The 18388-nt window shown below is 40.7% G+C and overlaps 1 protein-coding gene across 8 annotated transcripts in view; it reads right to left on the bottom strand.

Annotated features, from left to right (window-relative positions):
- The window catches only part of dock3 (dedicator of cytokinesis 3), a 970442-nt gene that overhangs the window by 160994 nt on the left and 791060 nt on the right, over positions 1-18388 (bottom strand). For all 8 annotated transcript variants that reach the window (XM_051921401.1, XM_051921404.1, XM_051921402.1 and 5 more), the window contains 2 exons: positions 8341-8465; positions 2927-3089 (listed from right to left, as the gene is read on the bottom strand). In XM_051921401.1, coding sequence (XP_051777361.1) covers positions 2927-3089; positions 8341-8465 — 288 coding nt within the window. The remainder of the gene's footprint in view (positions 1-2926; positions 3090-8340; positions 8466-18388) is intronic.

The following is an 18388-nucleotide window of genomic DNA, read 5'->3' as shown; positions in this document are numbered from 1 at the left end:
GAAAATGGAAGGATGGATGGATGTCTGTTGTACAAAAAATTTGAAAACAGAGTCATGAAAAGGCCTTCATTAAAAATTACATAAATGAAAAAAAAAAATAAAATAAAATAAAATACAGAACTTTCTTACTGAAAAAAATAAGAGAAAAAAATGAACCTACTTGTTGCAACAAGGAAGGCTTGAATGGCATTTTGAATTGCACTTCATTGCTTTTTCGCATTAGCGGGAGTATTTTATACTTTGCCGGTTTGTCTTTTGGCATTGCACAGAATGCCTAGGAAATGTGTGAAAAATTAATCGTTTCATACTTTGACGTCCAATTTTTGGCATTCTATATTACTTAGGCGCCCTGCCTGGGGTTTGTTTCCTGCCTTGTGCCCTGTGTTAGCTGGGATTGGCTCCAGCAGACCCCCGTGACCCTGTAGTTAGGATATAGCGGGTTGGGTAATGGATGGATATATTACCTAGGCATTCTATACAATACCCACCTGTCATACATTGCCGGTAACATATATAATATAAAATGATATATACAATACAATACAATTTATGTTTGTATAGCCCAAAATCACACAAGAAGTGCCGAAATGGGCTTTAACAGGCCCTGCCTCTTGACAGCCCCCCAGCCTTGACTCTCTCTACGAAAACAAGGAAAAACTCCCAAAAAAATCTAGTAGGGAAAAATGGAAGAAACTTCGGGAAAGGCGGTTCAAAGAGAGACCCCTAGCCAGGTAGGTTGGGTGTGCAGTTGGTGTCAAAATAAGGGGGTCGATACAATACAGTACAATACACAGAACAGAACAGAGGTAATCCTCAATACAATATGATAGAACTATTAAAAGAACATAACAGAAATAATCCTCAATACAGTATAAAAATAAAAATATAATTCAACAGTAGATGATATCACATAATAGGATTTGGATTTGTATCATATATCTATTGTGGCAGGTGGCCGGGTGCGGCCCTCAATTAGCTGCCTATAAAAGGGTCCGCCTCCCGACAATCAAGGCTGGAGTCGGGTGAGGAGGTGGACGAGGTCAGAGGAGGCGGCAAGGAGAGGCCCTGAGTGTTTGTGAGGAGAAGAGAGACGGCTAGTGAAGGAGCCGGGACTTTGAGAGACGGTGGGGGTTTGTTGGTGTGGTGCACAGTGACTTTTGTATATAGTGTGAAATGTATAATAAACGTGTGGTGATGGACTGCAACGTGTCTGCCTGTCTGTGTCTGGGCTGTTGCCTTCTACAGTAGCGTAGTCAGCAGGATGCTGCACCTGGCATTCAAGAAATTGTCTGTGGAAGGCCCGGCACAGCAGGCGAGCTCACCCACGTGCCGCAGGGGCGGCGTGCACCGAACCCCGCAGGGGAATACAGTGTCGTGGAACATTAGGGGTGTCGGACTTTGTGTTTCAGGCGGCAAGGAGAGGCCCTGAGTGTTTGTGAGGAGAAGAGAGACGGCTAGTGAAGGAGCCGGGACTTTGAGAGACGGTGAGGGTTTGTTGGTGTGGTGCACAGTGACTTTTGTATATAGTGTGAAATGTATAATAAACGTGTGGTGATGGACTGCAACGTGTCTGCCTGTCTGTGTCCAGGCTGTTGCCTTCTATACTATATATATCTATATATATATATTGTCACAGCAAGATTGAGTGGAGCGCATGTTTATTGCCTCACCGATCTGACTCTCTAAGTAACAGCACAAGTACAGACACAAACCAAGTGTAATCAAGAGTCCCCGGTTCGATCCCCACTCACTCCTATATTTGCCGTTTTCAGTAGTAAGCTGCTCTTTTTGTTAATATTAAACAGTACACACATGCACTTGGTTTGTGTCTGTACTTGTGCTGTTACTTAGAGAGTGGTGATGTTAGAGCACGTGAGTTTATTCAGTGCAGCAGGAACAACGCACATGTTGATCTTTATTTTTCTTTCAGTACATGTGCCTTCCCTGTTTGTTTGTATATCTCTGCCTGTCTGTCTCTCTATTACGCAGTGCTCTGTCTGTCTGTGTGTTATGGATCTTGAAAAAAATAAGTTATAAGGACAGTTGTTCATGTTAATTGCAGTCTCAATTGTTAAAAAAATATTTTAAAAGAAGCATCCCACATGAAAATATAACGATCTCATTAACTGACAGTGCATACTAATTTATAAATTTTATGTCTGTTTGAGGTTAAAAAGAAAAAAAGAAGTAACACTTTATTCCCGGCGGGGAATTGAAATCATGTCTGTGAGGCACAGCAAAGCTACTGCGCTCTGAGAGGCAAATCTTAGCACGCTACGCCATGGACACTGTTGTATAGATCTTAAAGCTTTTGTGAAAGTGTTTATTTGATCTTTGGAACTCGGCTTTACACATTCTATAGTTTATGCCTACATTTTGTAACATTTATTACTAAAATATGAAAAAGTTTCTGTTTTAACAATGTATTTACACAGATTACTGTAGAAACGGTACACACATGAAATGCGTGTGTTCCAAATAACGATCTATTATTTCCACTCTAAAACTCCACTTCACTCCCACATAATCAATCAAGGCATGAGCTGGGAAAAGTTTGTGCACGTTCTAAGTCGGAGGGGGGATGGAATAGCCGGCTGCTGGCAGCTTGTCTTTTATCAGCACATTTAGAGGACAAAAGACGCTGGCGGAGAGGTGTGAACGGATTTAAGAAGCGATTTAAGGTGGGCCGGATCTACGAGTTTTTTCGTAGACTCTGGTAATTCTATTGTTATTAGGGTGAATTTGATAGCGTGGCACCTGTAAAACCATGTGCCTAAGGAGCTGTCTGAAGAATATCTGACCCTTTAGGCGTTGAGCCTTTAATGTTCATATGACAAAAACAAACAAATGCCTACTAGACTGAGATCATGTCCTCAAGTCACTGCACCCATGACAAAAACAAAAAGGAAAAATAAATCAGACTCACTAGAACAATGCCTGAATTCAAATCGCAGGTGTGATCCTCTGAAGCGGTCAATAGGGATGGGAAGCTTGATGATCTCACCCCAGCGTGGGCTGTTATTGTGGTAAAGGACGAAAGAACGATGTTCACTCACATGGGGTTCTCCTGATCCAAGGCTTATACAGTCCTGAAGACGACAGAAAGAGAGCAAAAGCCACAGGTTAGCAGAACAAAAGATAACACCTCATCCGCTCAACGTCCCATTCAATAAGTTAGACATAACAGGGGCTTTCAGACTTTTAAGGTTCACTGCTATGTTGACAATGGCTTAACAAATTCAGGCCCTTTTAAGACTTTTTAAAGATTTCCAAACTTTCACTGTTTATTTGTTTGCTTCTCAGTCCTCAATTGTTAAACTGAATATTTTGTAAAAAATCAGGAGATTTCATTTGGTAGAAAAAAAAGCTTAAAATATTAAAATCTTAGTTTGAGTGGAATTCATTTTAAAGCAAAACTGGAATGCTTTCTTTAACAAATACAAAGACAAAGATAGATAGATAGATAGATAGATAGATAGATAGATAGATAGATAGATAGATAGATAGATAGATAGATAGATAGATAGATAGATAGATAGATAGATAGATAGATAGATAGATAGATAGATAGATATGAAAGGCACTATATAATACATAGATAGATAGATAGATAGATAGATAGATAGATAGATAGATAGATAGATAGATAGATAGATAGATAGATAGATAGATATGAAAGGCACTATATAAGATAGATAGATAGATAGATAGATAGATAGATAGATAGATAGATAGATAGATAGATAGATAGATAGATAGATAGATAGATAGATAGATAGATAGATAGATAGATAGATAGATATGAAAGGCACTATATAATACATAGATAGATAGATAGATAGATAGATAGATAGATAGATAGATAGATAGATAGATAGATAGATAGATAGATAGATAGATAGATATGAAAGGCACTATATAAGATAGATAGATAGATAGATAGATAGATAGATAGATAGATAGATAGATAGATAGATAGATAGATAGATAGATAGATAGATAGATAGATAGATAGATAGATAGATAGATAGATAGATGGCAATGGCAGGTCTATTAAAGATGTCACATTTAGGACTTTGCTGCATATGCCTTGCATGCAATGAGTGCTTGAGGTCTGCGATTCATACACATCAGCATTGCTGAGGATCTTCTCTGGTGATGCTCTGCCATGCCTCTAATGTAGCCATCTTCAATTCCTGTTTATTTGGTTGGCCTTGTCACCTTACGCTTTCTCTTCAGCATGTGGAAGGCCTGCTCAATTGGATTTGAAATGGGTGACTGGCTTGGCAATTCAAGAATTTTCCATTTTTTAGCTCTGAAAAAGTCCTGTGTTGCTTTAGCAGTATGTCTGAGATCATTATGTTGTTGTAGAATGAAGCATGATACAAGATGTTTCACCGCAGAATTCATTGTGTGACTGCCGTCAGCAGTCCCATCATCTAAGAAGTCAAGTGTGCCAGTGCCTGTAGCAGCCATACTGTACATGCCCAAGCCATAACTCCCCAATTGCCACCATGTTTAACAGATGAGGTGGTCTGCTTTGGATCTTGGGCAGTTTCAATTCATTCATTCATGATGCCAATTGTCCCAAACATTATGGTGCCCTGAAATGGGGGGACCGTATAGAAAAAGAGTTATCATATCTGCATGCTGTGAACAAAATGTGTGCAGATCCCCTTACATGAAAGTCTACAATGTGCACTTTAATCACAATGTCTGAGTTGTTTGATTTGTAACTGTAAACAGTGGAGCAGAGGGATAATTCGAAGAAAAATGTGTCTTTGTTGAAAACATTATGGAGGGCACAGACTACTTTATTTCTCCCCAAGGGGAAATTAAAACTACAGACGCTCAAGAAAAAAAGAATATCTATAGTGTTGATACTAACACTTTAATATTATATGCAATGCTCAAATGCAAACACAGCCCATTAATCAATAAGTTACAATGGCAAAGCCGACGTTACCTCTGCTTGTAGTTTCCTCCTTGACTTCCTGCGCTGTTACTGCATTTGGAGCAATTACTCCAAGTTAAAGCAGAATGCACGCTTTCCATATTGAAGCCAATGCATAATACAAAATCTCAGAATGACACAATAGTGGTGTTACATGTGCCAATGACTTGCTTTGTTCAGTGCCTATGATATCCTTAATTAAAGGAAATGACTTGTGCAAATTCTACTTAAGTGCAATTCGTTGGTTCACCCCTACTGCTTTTCCAGAGCAGTCATTTCGATGGAAGCCTCTGTGGAAGCAAACTAATTTTTTTAAAACTGGATATTTTCCAAAATACACTTTAAGATTTCAACTGAATTATAAATTCCTGCCAGACCCTTAAGTGGAATCTGCAGGTCTGAAAATGGATGGACGAATTATACAAAGGGAAAAATTACAGACACCATCCACAGTAATTACCGAGAAATGTAACAGCTTTGTGTAATTATACTGATTCAGCATGGCTTTTATTTCCCTTAAATTATTTACACTTCTGCTGCATTACAATATGACAATCATTTACAATGTACTGAATTATGCACAATGTGTATTTTATCAATTACCAAAGCTGTTAAATTGTGTTGTATTTTATTTGCAAGTGTTAATTAAGCGTATCAACTTGCATTACACTGTAAAAACATTAGCTTAACTTTGCAAAATACATTTGCAGTCTGTGCTGTCACTGAATGGTATGAAACAACACTCACAGTTGCTCCTTAATGTACTTCAAGATCAGGGGGTGGAGCTTATCTTGACAACCGATCAGGGGGTGGAGCCTATCTTGACAACCGATCAGGGGGCAGAGCCTATCCTTGCAACAGATCAGAGGGCGGAGCCTCTCCTGACAACACAGTGTCACAAGACAGTCCACTGCAGGACCGTCACACTCACACTCCACACAGGTCCAGTTTAGAAGAACCGGATAACCCAACCTGAGCATCTTCGGGATCTGGGGGGGGGGGGATAACCAGCGCTCCCGGGCAACAAAGCCATGTGGACAACATGAACGAGAGAGTGCCATGCTGACAGTGACTGAGTGCAGGCTTCAGATTCAGAAGGCCACCATGCCACCTTCTAAATGAACTTTGCAAAAGTAAAAGTAACATTATAAATAGGGTGTATAAAATATGCAATTAGCTGGGATGTGGAACCATTTCATATAGACTGTGTGAGGAGACTGAAAATTCAATTGTATGTTCCACCCGCAGTCTTCAGACTGAGCCCATTAAAGCACTTTAGATTTCCATGAGTTACATTTCAGCTGATCTTTAAGTACATGTGAGAAACAATTAAACTGTTTTTAATTTACAGTATCTTATACTGTATATAAAGCAGACTGTAACAATCTTGCAGTCTTGTACTGTATGTATGTTATCATGCAGTTGACGCTTGGAACGTTCACTGAAGCGCCATCTGTTGGCTGATTTGAAGTTGACATGTAACTAGCTCTATCTTCTTCTATAATACGCTACCGTGGCTGTTCGTTTGTCTGTCCAGGATTTTAAATCACCTGTAGCTCGCAAACCGTTTCACCTATTGACTTGAAATTTGGTACATATATACTACGTGACGTCTGCTATCCGCTTTCATGATGATTTCATTACTCTTTTTATTTTAATTTATTGAATCAACTCTCGGCCGCACGCAGCAGGGCGGCCGTGTGGCACATGCGTACAGGCGCCGTTCTCATTCCCTACCACCTTCACTAATCATTCTTGAGGCAGATTGAAGACTTAAATGTCAGCTTAAGTGAAAGATTAAATTAAACGTACTAAGTAATTGCAACACAAAAACTAACTTAATCAGTTTTAACGCGGGCCGCTAGGGTGGAGAAAAGAAGAGCTGCTCAGGAAGCAGCAAGCGCATCAACCTCTGAGGAAACAAATGATAAACGTACAGAGAAAGAGGATGAAAAGTAGGAATGCTCAAGTCAAGTGTATTCACTGCACGTTATCGTGCAGTGCGCTGTTACTGGTATATACATATAAAATCCAACATCTGTCTGTATGTCTGTCCGCTTTTCACAAGAGAACTACTGAACGGATTTAGATCGGATTTTTCTCGATAATTTATTTGAACATTCCAGTTGATTTTCGACATCTCTCATTGTGTTAAGTATCATAGTTTGTTTGCAGTTCCAATTTATTTGTGCAAATCCAAGAGAGACGCAGCGGGCCGAGGGGAGGGGCCCTCCTCACTCACGCGCCCGCCTTGGGGCGTGTACCTTACCTCTGCTTAGCTAGCGAACAAGAGAACAACTACACGGGTTTTTTTCTATAATTAACTTGAACATTACGGTTGATTTTGCGACTTCTCTCATCGTGCTTAGAATCATAGTTCGCTTGCAGGAGCGGTATATTCTCAGTAATCCGAGACAGAGGCTGCGGGCTGAGGGAAGGGGGAAATGTGACGTCGGGAGTGGGGAGCCGGGTGGGTCCCTCCTCACTCACGTGTCAGCCTCCGTTTGAGTCGCTCTACCTCTCATGACGTGTTAGAGTGCACCTTCCCTCCACTTAGCTAGCAATATTTGTTTGTTAATAGATTTTTAAAGTTTGTCCTGTTTCACTACTACGTGGGCAGAGCTGCGGGGGACGGTTAGTATATTATAAACTGCAAAACTGGCAATTTACAGTTTTTTTTTAAAGCTGTTCTATCGTGCTGCAACTTTTCTGCAGTTATCCAATGGTTCATTTTCAAAACTGCGCAATTATATTTGGATCAAGACACGAGTTTCCTGAATGCGTTAAAATATACCTATAAATGAATTCTCATGTGCGTAAAAAGTTATCACATTGTCTTTGTGAAACACGAACAGGTGTCCCAGCTGGTGTGGACCCCACTCCCTTACCTGACCAGGAGGCCTTGATAATGGAGGGTCAGGGAGGACCTGATCAGGAAGGTCAGGGACACAGGAAATGAACCCACAAAGGAGGACACGTCCTCCTTTTTCCGGATGTCTAGGTGCCAACCCTAGGTGCCATGGCCTATCTTGACTTCATTAAATGATTGAGTGCAAATTGGCTTAGATTGTGCCAATTTAGTGTAACAAGTAAAGTTGGGCATGAGGGAGCCAAATGAAGAATATGCTGAAAACCCAGGTAGACATGGTGCAGATTCCACTGTTGCTGACATTGACCACTATGAATCAGCACAGCACCATATGCCTCCACTTAAAGAGTAGCATACATTTAAATTCTCTATAAAATACACAAGTAGATGAATATATTCAAACAATCCTTTATTTTTCATACTTTTCTTGTGACAGGGGAATGAAACCAATCCTGGCACCACATTGGCACATCCAGTTCGGGTATAAAAAAATCAATGGCTCCACAGAAGTATTTACCTTTAATATTTCTCCGTCAGCATACAGGACATAAATGGTGACCTCGATGTTCTTCTGCACACTCTTGCCTCCTCTCTCGAAGTCTCCGCGCTCCAAGGTCAGGTACAGGTCATTACGAATATCACCTGTCACACAAACACAGTAAGTAACACTTTTAAAAGATCCACTTTAGCTTACTTAACATCCAGTTTAACTCATCCGTGAATTTCTGGGAAGGCGATGTTATACTCACAGCTGATTAATGACAGCTGCTTCAAGAAGACAGTTGACGTACATTGCTGAAATGGTGTTTTATTCAACAAAAGTAACAGAAATGTCTATTCTGGTCTTTAATGGTGCTGCTTTGTTTTAGTGGTAAGTTAACTTTTCAAACAGACTTGTCGAATTGCAGATAATGCCACTGTTTTTCTAGACTGAGACAGACTGTCCACAGTTAACCCTTAACTACTCGTGCCATTTCTCATCTCGTAAGTACTCGTGCGCTGTACTTAATGCACCAGTGTTAAAATGGCTATTTATATGCATGCTGTGAGGTTGTAATATAAAATCTACTCTATATATATTGTGATATATGGCCGGCAGTATATCCCGGCCAATACCCCCCAAGCCGTCAGATGGAGCCATCCCTGCAACATGGAGGGGCCCCAAATTCCAGTAGGGCATCATGGAACTTGGAGTCTTTCATCTCAGCCCTACTGGATACCGTGGGGGCCGCCAGGGGACGTTGCAGGGAGGCTCAAGGACTTGTGTTTTCACTATAACCCGGAAGTACGTCCTAGTCATAGGGACAGAGGAAATGACGTACTTCCGGGCTGAAGAAAAGGAGTTTTTACCCGACCTGGAAGTGTTATAAAGTCACATGGACTGAGGGACAGAAACACTTCTGGGTCAAGGACTTTAAAAGGACTCTGGGAAATCCCAGCAGCGAGCCGAGTTGGGAGGAAGGGTGACTGAGCTGCTGGGAGTGGAGGATTGTTGTTATTGTTTGATTATCAATTGTTTATTGGAGTATTGTGGAGTGGAGGGTGCTTTGTGCACAGTATTATTATAATAAATTCAACAGTTGGACTTTTATCTAGTGTCAGTACGTGTTGTCCGAGGGTTCAAGGGGACGACAGCGCCCCCTATCTGTCACAATATATAAAATCCTAAGCCTAAAAAAGTGCAACGAGTTTGTGCAACGATTTTATGTCACGCTTTAAATCAGGCTTATTTTAAAATCTACATATATATGTTTGGTATCATTCTTTTCAGAATTTTTCAAACTTTAATGTGATGTTGTTAGATTTCCAGATTCTTATTCTGTTTTTAAATTATAAACTAAAAAAATATGAAGAACTCACGTCCCGTGTAATGAGACTTTGTGCCAAGAAATTTAACCACGCCCAGGGCCAGAAATAAAAGACAAAGAGTAGGACAGCTGCTGTACAGGCTTTTAAATGTTTGAAGTGCCGTGCGAGATGCAGATCATGTGGCACGGCAGCAGCAGCAAGTCAGCAGCTGATCGTGCCAAGAGGAGGTAAAATATAATATAATCATATTATCACCGTTTAAGAGGGGGTTTCAGACGAGCAACCACGTCGCCTTGGGGTGCGCAACTGGGGGTTGGGTGCCGAAGGTGCCGGGGGGGGCTTGCCCGCCTAGTATTGCAATAATTTTAAATTGTTCATGTTTTTAATGTAATTTAATACCATATTACTGAATAGCATGTGATCCACATCTCCAGTTCTCTCTCATTCGTCGCTAGTCACATTTTCATCCACTGCAGGATTTGCACATGGATCTCATTTCACTTCAGTTGTTGAATGTTTGATGCAGACCAAGTCATTGCAAGAAGAACATCTCATAATTGTCATACACACTTAAATACCCACACCATATGGAACTGGCGACTGTGCATCCACTCATAACACCAGCTGGGGCTGACTGGAAGGAAACCATCGTGACACTCTACTTGTAGTGAATCAAGCTGAGGACAGATGGGGGATGCTCCTGGTAGGTTCAAATGAAAGGACGTTGGACCAAAATAACTGAGATTTGTGTACAAAATACATCAGCATGAGTAATTAAAGGTTAAGTGGATCCATCAAACTGAACAGCAAGCCAGTGGTGCTTCTCAGTCTGAGCATTTCCAGGAGCAGGTTGCACTGAGGGTTTGTGTGCCAGGCAAGAAGAATCAACAGTTCTTGAATGCTGGTTCTTCCTTTAGAAACTTGCCTAAAATTACAGATTTTCAGACTTCTGCATGTAAATTACACTTGATTTTAAATACAACTGAAATTCACTGCCAGGCAGCATCGTTGCTATAGATTTCTGTTTAGAACATTAGGACAATCTGGAGAAGAACAGGCCATTCAGCCCCACAAAGCTTGTCAGTCTAATCCACTTAATTCTTCTAAAATAACATCAAGTCACATTTTGAAAGTTTATAAAGTCCTACTTTCTATCATACTACTCTGTAACTTATTCCAAGTGTCTGTGGTTCTCTGTGTAAAGTAAAATGTACAAATGTTTGCAAGTTTGCAACTGTTCCCTGTGTTCTTGATGAACTCATTTTAACGTCCTTGTGCTAAAATCATTCCAGTTCACTCCTGCTCCCCCTCAAGCAACACTCAACACCCCAGAATGTCAAAGCAAAATCAAGACCGTAGAAACCTTTGAGAAGTTTATTAAAAACAAAAAACTGAAATGTAACAATGACTCAAACTCTCAGAACCTCCGCTATGACACATGAAATCTGGCTCAGGTGCATCTCGTTCTATTGACTGTGGAAAGCATGTGCGAAGTAACCTGGTTATGGTTTTTCATGGCCAAATAATCAGATTATTCACAGAGAAGTCTACTTCTGTTAACCAGGCTTCTCTAATCAGAATAAGGGATTACATGACATTTTAGAGATCAGGGCTTTAATAATTGGGGCATTAAAGCACATGTAAATATGATAAATGTTTAATTATAATCGTGGCCACCAGGGGGCACACCCATTCCCCAAACCCGGCACAGACAAACACCAGTCACATTTCCAGCAATACATGAGGGTTTTATTTTCAAGGGGGAAATGTTTTTCCTTTGTCCCCCGCCAATGCACAGTATAAAGCACAGTATAAGGCACACAGCACTTTATCTTCTTTCTTTTTCTTCATCTTTTCTATCTCTTTTACCTCCACTACTCCCAACTCTGTTTGCTTTTATAGAGCACCTGACTGACAGACAGCAATGAACAGGCGCAGACTAAAAAATTGTTAATAGTAACCTGCTTATGGTTTTATGAGGGATGTTCAAAAAGTTTCCGCACTTTTATATTTTCATTGGAAATGGTGAAGGCAGGAGGAGTAGTAATTGGGCATTAAAAAGTTAGGGTTAGGGTTAGGGTTACAATATAATAATAAGGGGTACAATGCTGGGAAAATTGCATCACGAAAGAAGGTGACTATGTAGAATAGTGATGTAATGTGTTTGAAATTCTTAATAAACAGTTAAAAAAAAGTGTGGAAACATTTTTTGAACATCCCTCGTACACAGTCACATAATCGGATTATTCACAGAGAAGTCTGCTTCTCTTAACCAGGCTTCTCAGAGGCCAATAACCTGACTCATCTAATCAGAATAAGGATTTACATGACATTTTAGAGATCAGAGTTTTGTTAATAATTGGGTTATTAAAGTCCATGTAAACATGTAAATGTTTAATAATAATTGTGGTCATCCGGGGGTGGGCCAGTTCCCCAAGCCCGGCACAGACAGACACCAGTCACATTTCCATTTATTTTCAAGTGTGAAATGCTTTTCCTTCCTTCCCCTCTAATGCACACTATAAGGCACACAGCACTTTCTCTTCCTCTCTTCTGTTTCTTCCACCTCCACTCCTCACAACAATGAACACGTGCAGACTACAACATCCTTAACCTTAATCTGGCTATGGTTTTACATGGCTACATCATCGGATTATTCAATTCTGTTAAGCAGTCTTCTCAGAGGTGTGAGAAGTGCTCAAAAGTATCCCATGATCTCCTTCCGGCAGCACTAACCCTAACCCTAACCATAACCCCAACAGTGCTGAGCTTCCAAGCTCCAAACCTGTCCACCATACCAAGCCAGGGGTGCTGCCCTCTGCCGTTCTGGTGGAGGTACTATACTGCCCCCATGCAAGCTCTCTCCTCCCGGTCCTTCCATCATGAAGGAGTCCCAGCTGGGTTAAGAGTCCCAGTCGTCCATCACATAATAAAACATGCAAACTTCCAAGGGGGTGAATCCATTTTTATAAGCTCTGTATCTCAGAGTGTCAGATTCCTGTCTTGTTCTCACAGCTTACTGTCTTGTTTGCACAGAGTAATTGTCTCAGAAGATCAGTAAGACCATTTAGGGTTACATTTAAATGCGTCATTCCATAATCTTTCTGGGCATTTTTATGTACGAAGCTTCTTACTCACTCTAACAATTTATTCTAAAAGTGATATAAATGCATTTCTAATGAAAACGAACCAAAAAGAAAAAAAACTCTTTTTTGAACGATATGTTTAAGTCTCGTGTAGACATGAAAGGCCTGGCCGATTACTCAGTGCTCACAACAGAACAGCAGCCCTGTCAGAAATAACTAGATGGCTCTGGAGCACTTGAGCAGTAATGAATCCAGTTGGCATTACTGACATTTCCATGATGAACAATTTCCCTATGGCATAGAGGTCTAGTTCAAAAGCACAGAAAATTACAAGCAGTGTTTCCAATTCAACCACCAAAGTGGTACATCGTTTTACTAGGGGGAAAAAAAAAAAGAGATCACGCTCTCCCTGGAGATCTCCGAGGATATTGAACACGGCTAAAAAGCTGTCACCTTGAAGGGTGCAGACCCAGACTTGACCAATACTGAAAATAATGAATGGCACTGGAGGGGAAGATGGAATTTTCTGTTTTCTAGTACAAAGGTAATTGTGTGGCCCTGCAGAGAGGAACAATTTTTGTATAAAGTAGGCAGCATGTCTCTTAATGTTTATTCCTTAGATTTAGAATTAGTAAAACTCTTACTGGAATGATGGTGGTAATGAGTACTGTCACGCATCTGTGCCTGGCAATCTCCTTCCAGGCTCTGCTGAGGTACCATGATGGGACGAGAGGGGACGATCATGCTAAAGGTTTCTCCCATTCCACCCACAGCTCTGAGAAGTGGCCAAGTGAGGGTAACTGACCAGACCACAGCCCCCATAGCTGGCCTCAAATTTTTGGGCGGGGGGGGTTATAAAACCCAACAGTCCCCAGAGGAGGTTGTCTGCTTTTGGACCCGCTGTTTCCAAGCCTTCACATGGGGGAGTTTTTTCTAACTGAGTCCTTCAATATGCTGCTATTTTCTGTTGTTGGTGCTGTCAAGTATGGTTGTTAAAGTTTTTTTGTCCCAATAAAATGGGGACACCCAGTTGCTGCCCCAGCAATTTGAAGTGTCAGTCAGTCAGTCGATGGCTTGTGCTATTCTGTCCACTCTAGTTACAGTACCTAGAATTGTTTTTTCAACTTCGTGAATTGTAAGAAAGCAGGAATAACTTTGACTGCCATACAGTGCATGGCACCAGGACTTTTAGGAAGCCATGCTCAGTGGCATAGCTAGGGGTGGACGGAGGGGGCGGTCTGCCCAGGGCAGCATTATTGGCCAAAAGGCTAAGTACAATTCGTGTGTAATCAGCAGGGTTCGGAAAAATATCACTCATGAATGAAAAAAGTTAAATTCTCTGATTTTTATCCACAAATGCTTCAAAAATAATTTTCAAACTGTCCTTCTGTGATAGCAAATTTATGAGGCAATAACGAAATAAACATAAACATTACACCAATAATAATTTCTATGAAGATAAACAACTAATTTACAATTTAGAATTTTGTTCCATTATCAATCTGAATGCGTTCTTGCTCAGCACAGAAAACATCCCCACCTATCACTTTGTAAACTACACTGGTTCTGGTTTTTGCAGTGTAATTATATTAAACTAGTAATTAGAACGCGGCTTATCAGTGCGTCTGTACTATATTCTTGTCTGGTTGATGCTTATAAATAATTATATATGAAAAAATATTGCTGTTTCTCTATATATGAATACATCTATGCAAAATGTATCTTAATTTTTCTCTATACATCATTTTAATTTTCTATTTAAATAGGTTAACATATTCAAATATGTTGGAGGGTGGAAAATTGAAGCACTGCTCCACCCCGAGCGGCATGAACTTGAGCTACGCCACTGGCCTTGCCGACTCAAATATTGAGTCCAGGGAGCATCCAGGGTAGGATTTATAAACAGCTTCCAGCCATTATTCACTTGAACAGTAAGGAGGTGAGGTGGGGCAATGGCTCCGCTAATATACTGTACAGTCATATGAAAAAGTTTGGGAACCCCTCTCAGCCTGCATAATAATTGACTCTACTTTCAACAAAAAAGATAACAGTGGTACTTCTTTAATTTCTTAGGAACATCGGAGTACTGGGGTGTTTTCAGAACAAAGATTTTTAGTGAAGCAGAAATTTGGTTGTATGAAATTAAATCAAATGTGAAAAACTGGCTATGCACAAATGTGAGTCCCCTTGTAATTTTGCTGATTTGAATGCCTGTCACTGCTCAATGCTGATTACTTGTAACACCAAATTGGTTGGATGAGCTTGTTAAGCCTTGAACTTCATAGACAATCATGAGAAAAGGTATTTAAGGTGGTCAATTGCAAATTGTGCTTCCTTCCCTTTGACTCTCCTCTGAAGAGTGACAGCATGGGATCCTCAAAGCAACTCTCCAAAGATCTGAAAACACAGATTGTTCAGTCTCGTGGTTTAGGGGAAGGCTACACAAAGCCATCTCAGAGGTTTAAACTGTCAGTTTCAACTGTAAGGAATGGAATCAGGAAATGGAAGGCCACAGGCACAGTTGCTGTTAAACCCAGCAGGTCTGGCAGGCAAGAAAAATACAGCAGCGGCATATGAGCAGGATTGTGAGAATGGCTACAGACAACCCACAGATCACCTCGAAAGACCTGCAAGAACATTTTGCTGCAAATGGTGTATCCGTACATCGTTCAACATTTCAGTGCAATTTGCACAAAGAACATCTGTATGGCAGGGTGATGAGAAAGAAGCCCTTTCTGCACTCACGCCACAAACAGAGTCACTTGTTGTATGCCAATGCTCATTTAGACAAGCCAGATTCATTTTGGAACAAAGTGCTTTAGACTAATGAGACAAAAATTGAGTTATTTGGTCATAACAAAAAGCGCTTTGCATGGTGGAAGAAGAACACTGCATTCCAAGAAAAACACCTGCTACCTACTGTCAAATCTGATGGAGGTTCCATCATGCTGTGGGGCTGTGTGGCCAGTTCAGGGACTGGGTGCCTTGTTAAAGATGAGGATTGCATGAATTCAACCCAATATCAACAAATTCTTCAGGATAATGTTCAAGCATTGGTCACAAAGTTGAAGTTACACAGGGGTTGGCTATTCCAACAAGACAATGACACAAAACACAGTTGGAAATCTACAAAGGCATTCATGCAGAGGGAGAAGTACAATGTTCTGGAATGGCCATCACAGTCCCCTGACTTGAATATCATCGAAAATCTATGGGATGATTTGAAGCAGGCTGTCCATACTCGGCAGCCATCAAATTGAACTGAACTGGAGAGATTTTGTATGAAGAATGGTCAACAATACCTCCATCCAGAATCCAGACACTCATTAAAGATTATAGGAGGACAGCGTCTAGAGGCTGTTAGATTTGCAAAAGGAGGCTCAACTTAGTATTGATGTAATATCTCTGTTGGGTGCCCAGATTTATGCACCTGTCTAATTTTGTTATGATGCATATTGCATATTTTCTGTTAATCCAATAAACTTAATGTCACTGCTGAAATACTACTGTTTCCATAAGGCATGTCAGATATTAAAAGGAAGTTGCTACTTTGAAAGCTCAGCCAATGATAACGAAAAACCCAAAGAATTAAGAGGGGTTCCCAAACTTTTCATATGACTGTAGGTCTTGTCTTTGCCAGGGTCTCAGCCTTTCCTCAGCAAAGCCTGGAAGGTGTTTCCCAGGCACACATGCATGACAGTACTCATTGGCGCCATCATTCCCGTCAGAGTTTTAAATGTAATTGTGATAAGAGGTTCGTAGTGATATGTGACTTGACCAAATAATCAAACAGTAGTTTTGCTAGTGAGATAGAGCTGGGTGTCATCAGCATAACAGTGGAAGCTAATGTTATATTTACGAAAGATGTTTCCAAGGGGAAGGACATAAATAATGAAAAGGAGGGGCACCAGGATAGAGCCCACCTGAAGTAACAGCAGAGGGTTGGGATGTGAAAGTTTTAAACTGAGTGTGGCCTGAGAGGTAGGATCTGAACCAATCTAGTGGAGTGTGGGTAATGCCAATCGAAGATAATCTATTGAGAAGAGTACGGTGACAAATAGTGTCAAAGGCTGCATGCACTCAGATCAAGAAGGACAAGAATAGGAATTAAACCAGAGTCAGCTGCCATAAGAAGGTCATTAGTAATTTTGATAAGTGCTGTTTCTGTACTATGGTATAGAGTGCCAATTTAAAGGACATAAGGGCGGGGTGTTATGACCACAATATAAAAAATTATATTTAAATAACAACAAATAATGAAATAAGGAAGAAATAAACATTAGCAAGGAAAGAAACCTGACAGTGTTGCATCAAAGCAGAAACCCAAGCCCACTGAAAAAAACCTCACAAAGACCCTGGAGAGAATAAATGTTGATCCCATGTTCCTGTCGGTGTCTGTGTTTAATTGCCGTATTATACTTAAAAGCTGCAAGTAGATACTGAATGTTTAGTCACAGTGTTTGTTATTAAGAGCCCATCGGCCACAAATTCTCCAAAGTTCTAAATGCCTCAAGGTTGAAACCAATTAAACTCGAGCTTTCTGAAGACAAATCTGTCTTTATCAGTGCTCTAAAGTGAAGTGATCTTATTGGAGACCAATAGCAGTCTTGGCAGCCTTTTCAGTCTGGAGTACAAATAAGGGACGCACAACAAGGAGGCAGAAATAGAGCGCAATTACTCAAAGCAGCTTAGTGTCAGGACAAACAAGATTGTTTCATTACAATTCTGAGGTTAAAACCAAGAATAGAAAGAAACAGACTGGGAAAAACAGCCATTACACTCTGAACCAGACAACTGGCATACAGAATTGGTGACGCTGGAGTGATTTATTAGGCAGGAGAGTGCTATATTTGGGGGCTCGTTAATATCAGTTAAAATTATCATGGCTGGTGATATATGTGTTTATGCGTCAAGTCATACAGGCGTCAGACACCATGCAACTGAACCTACAGGGAGACAAAACAGTCGTGGCCAAAAGTTGTGAGAATGACCCAAGTATTGGTTTTACAAAGTTTGCTGCTTCAGTGTTTTTAGATCTTTTTGTCAGATGTTTCTATGGTATACTGAAGTAGAATTACAAGCATTTCATAAGTTTCAAAGGCTTTTATTGACAATTACATTACGTTTATGCACAGAGTCCATATTTGCAGTGTTGGGCCTTCTTTCTTTTTCAAGACCTCTGCAATTCACCCTGGCAGGCTGTCTGCCAATCAACGTCTGGGCCAAATCCTGACTGATGGCAGCCTAATCTTGCATAATCAATGCTTGGAGTTTGTCAGAATTTCCGGGTTTTTGTTTGTCCACCTGCCTCTTGAGGACTGACCACAAGTTCTCAATAGGATTAAGGTCTGGGGATTTTTCTGGCCATGGACCCAAAATTTCGATGTTTTGCTCCCCGAGTCACTTCTCACTTTTACCTTATGGCCCGGTGCTCCATCCTGCTGGCAAAAGCATTGTGGGTGACCAAACTGTTCTTGGATGGTTGGGAGAAGTTGCTCTCAGAGGATGTTTTGGTGCCATTCTTTATTCATGGCTGTGTTCTTAGGACAAATTGTGAGTGAGCCCATTGCCTTGGCTGAGAAGCAACCCCACATGACATGAATGGTCTCAGGATGCTTTACTGTTGGCATGACACAGGACTGATGGTAGCGCCGCTCACCTTTTCTTTTT

The sequence above is a fragment of the Erpetoichthys calabaricus genome, chromosome 18 (assembly GCF_900747795.2).
Source record: "Erpetoichthys calabaricus chromosome 18, fErpCal1.3, whole genome shotgun sequence".
Lineage (NCBI taxonomy): Eukaryota > Metazoa > Chordata > Cladistia > Polypteriformes > Polypteridae > Erpetoichthys > Erpetoichthys calabaricus.
Note: the sequence above shows the minus strand (reverse complement) of the source record. Positions and strands in the feature narration are given on the sequence as shown.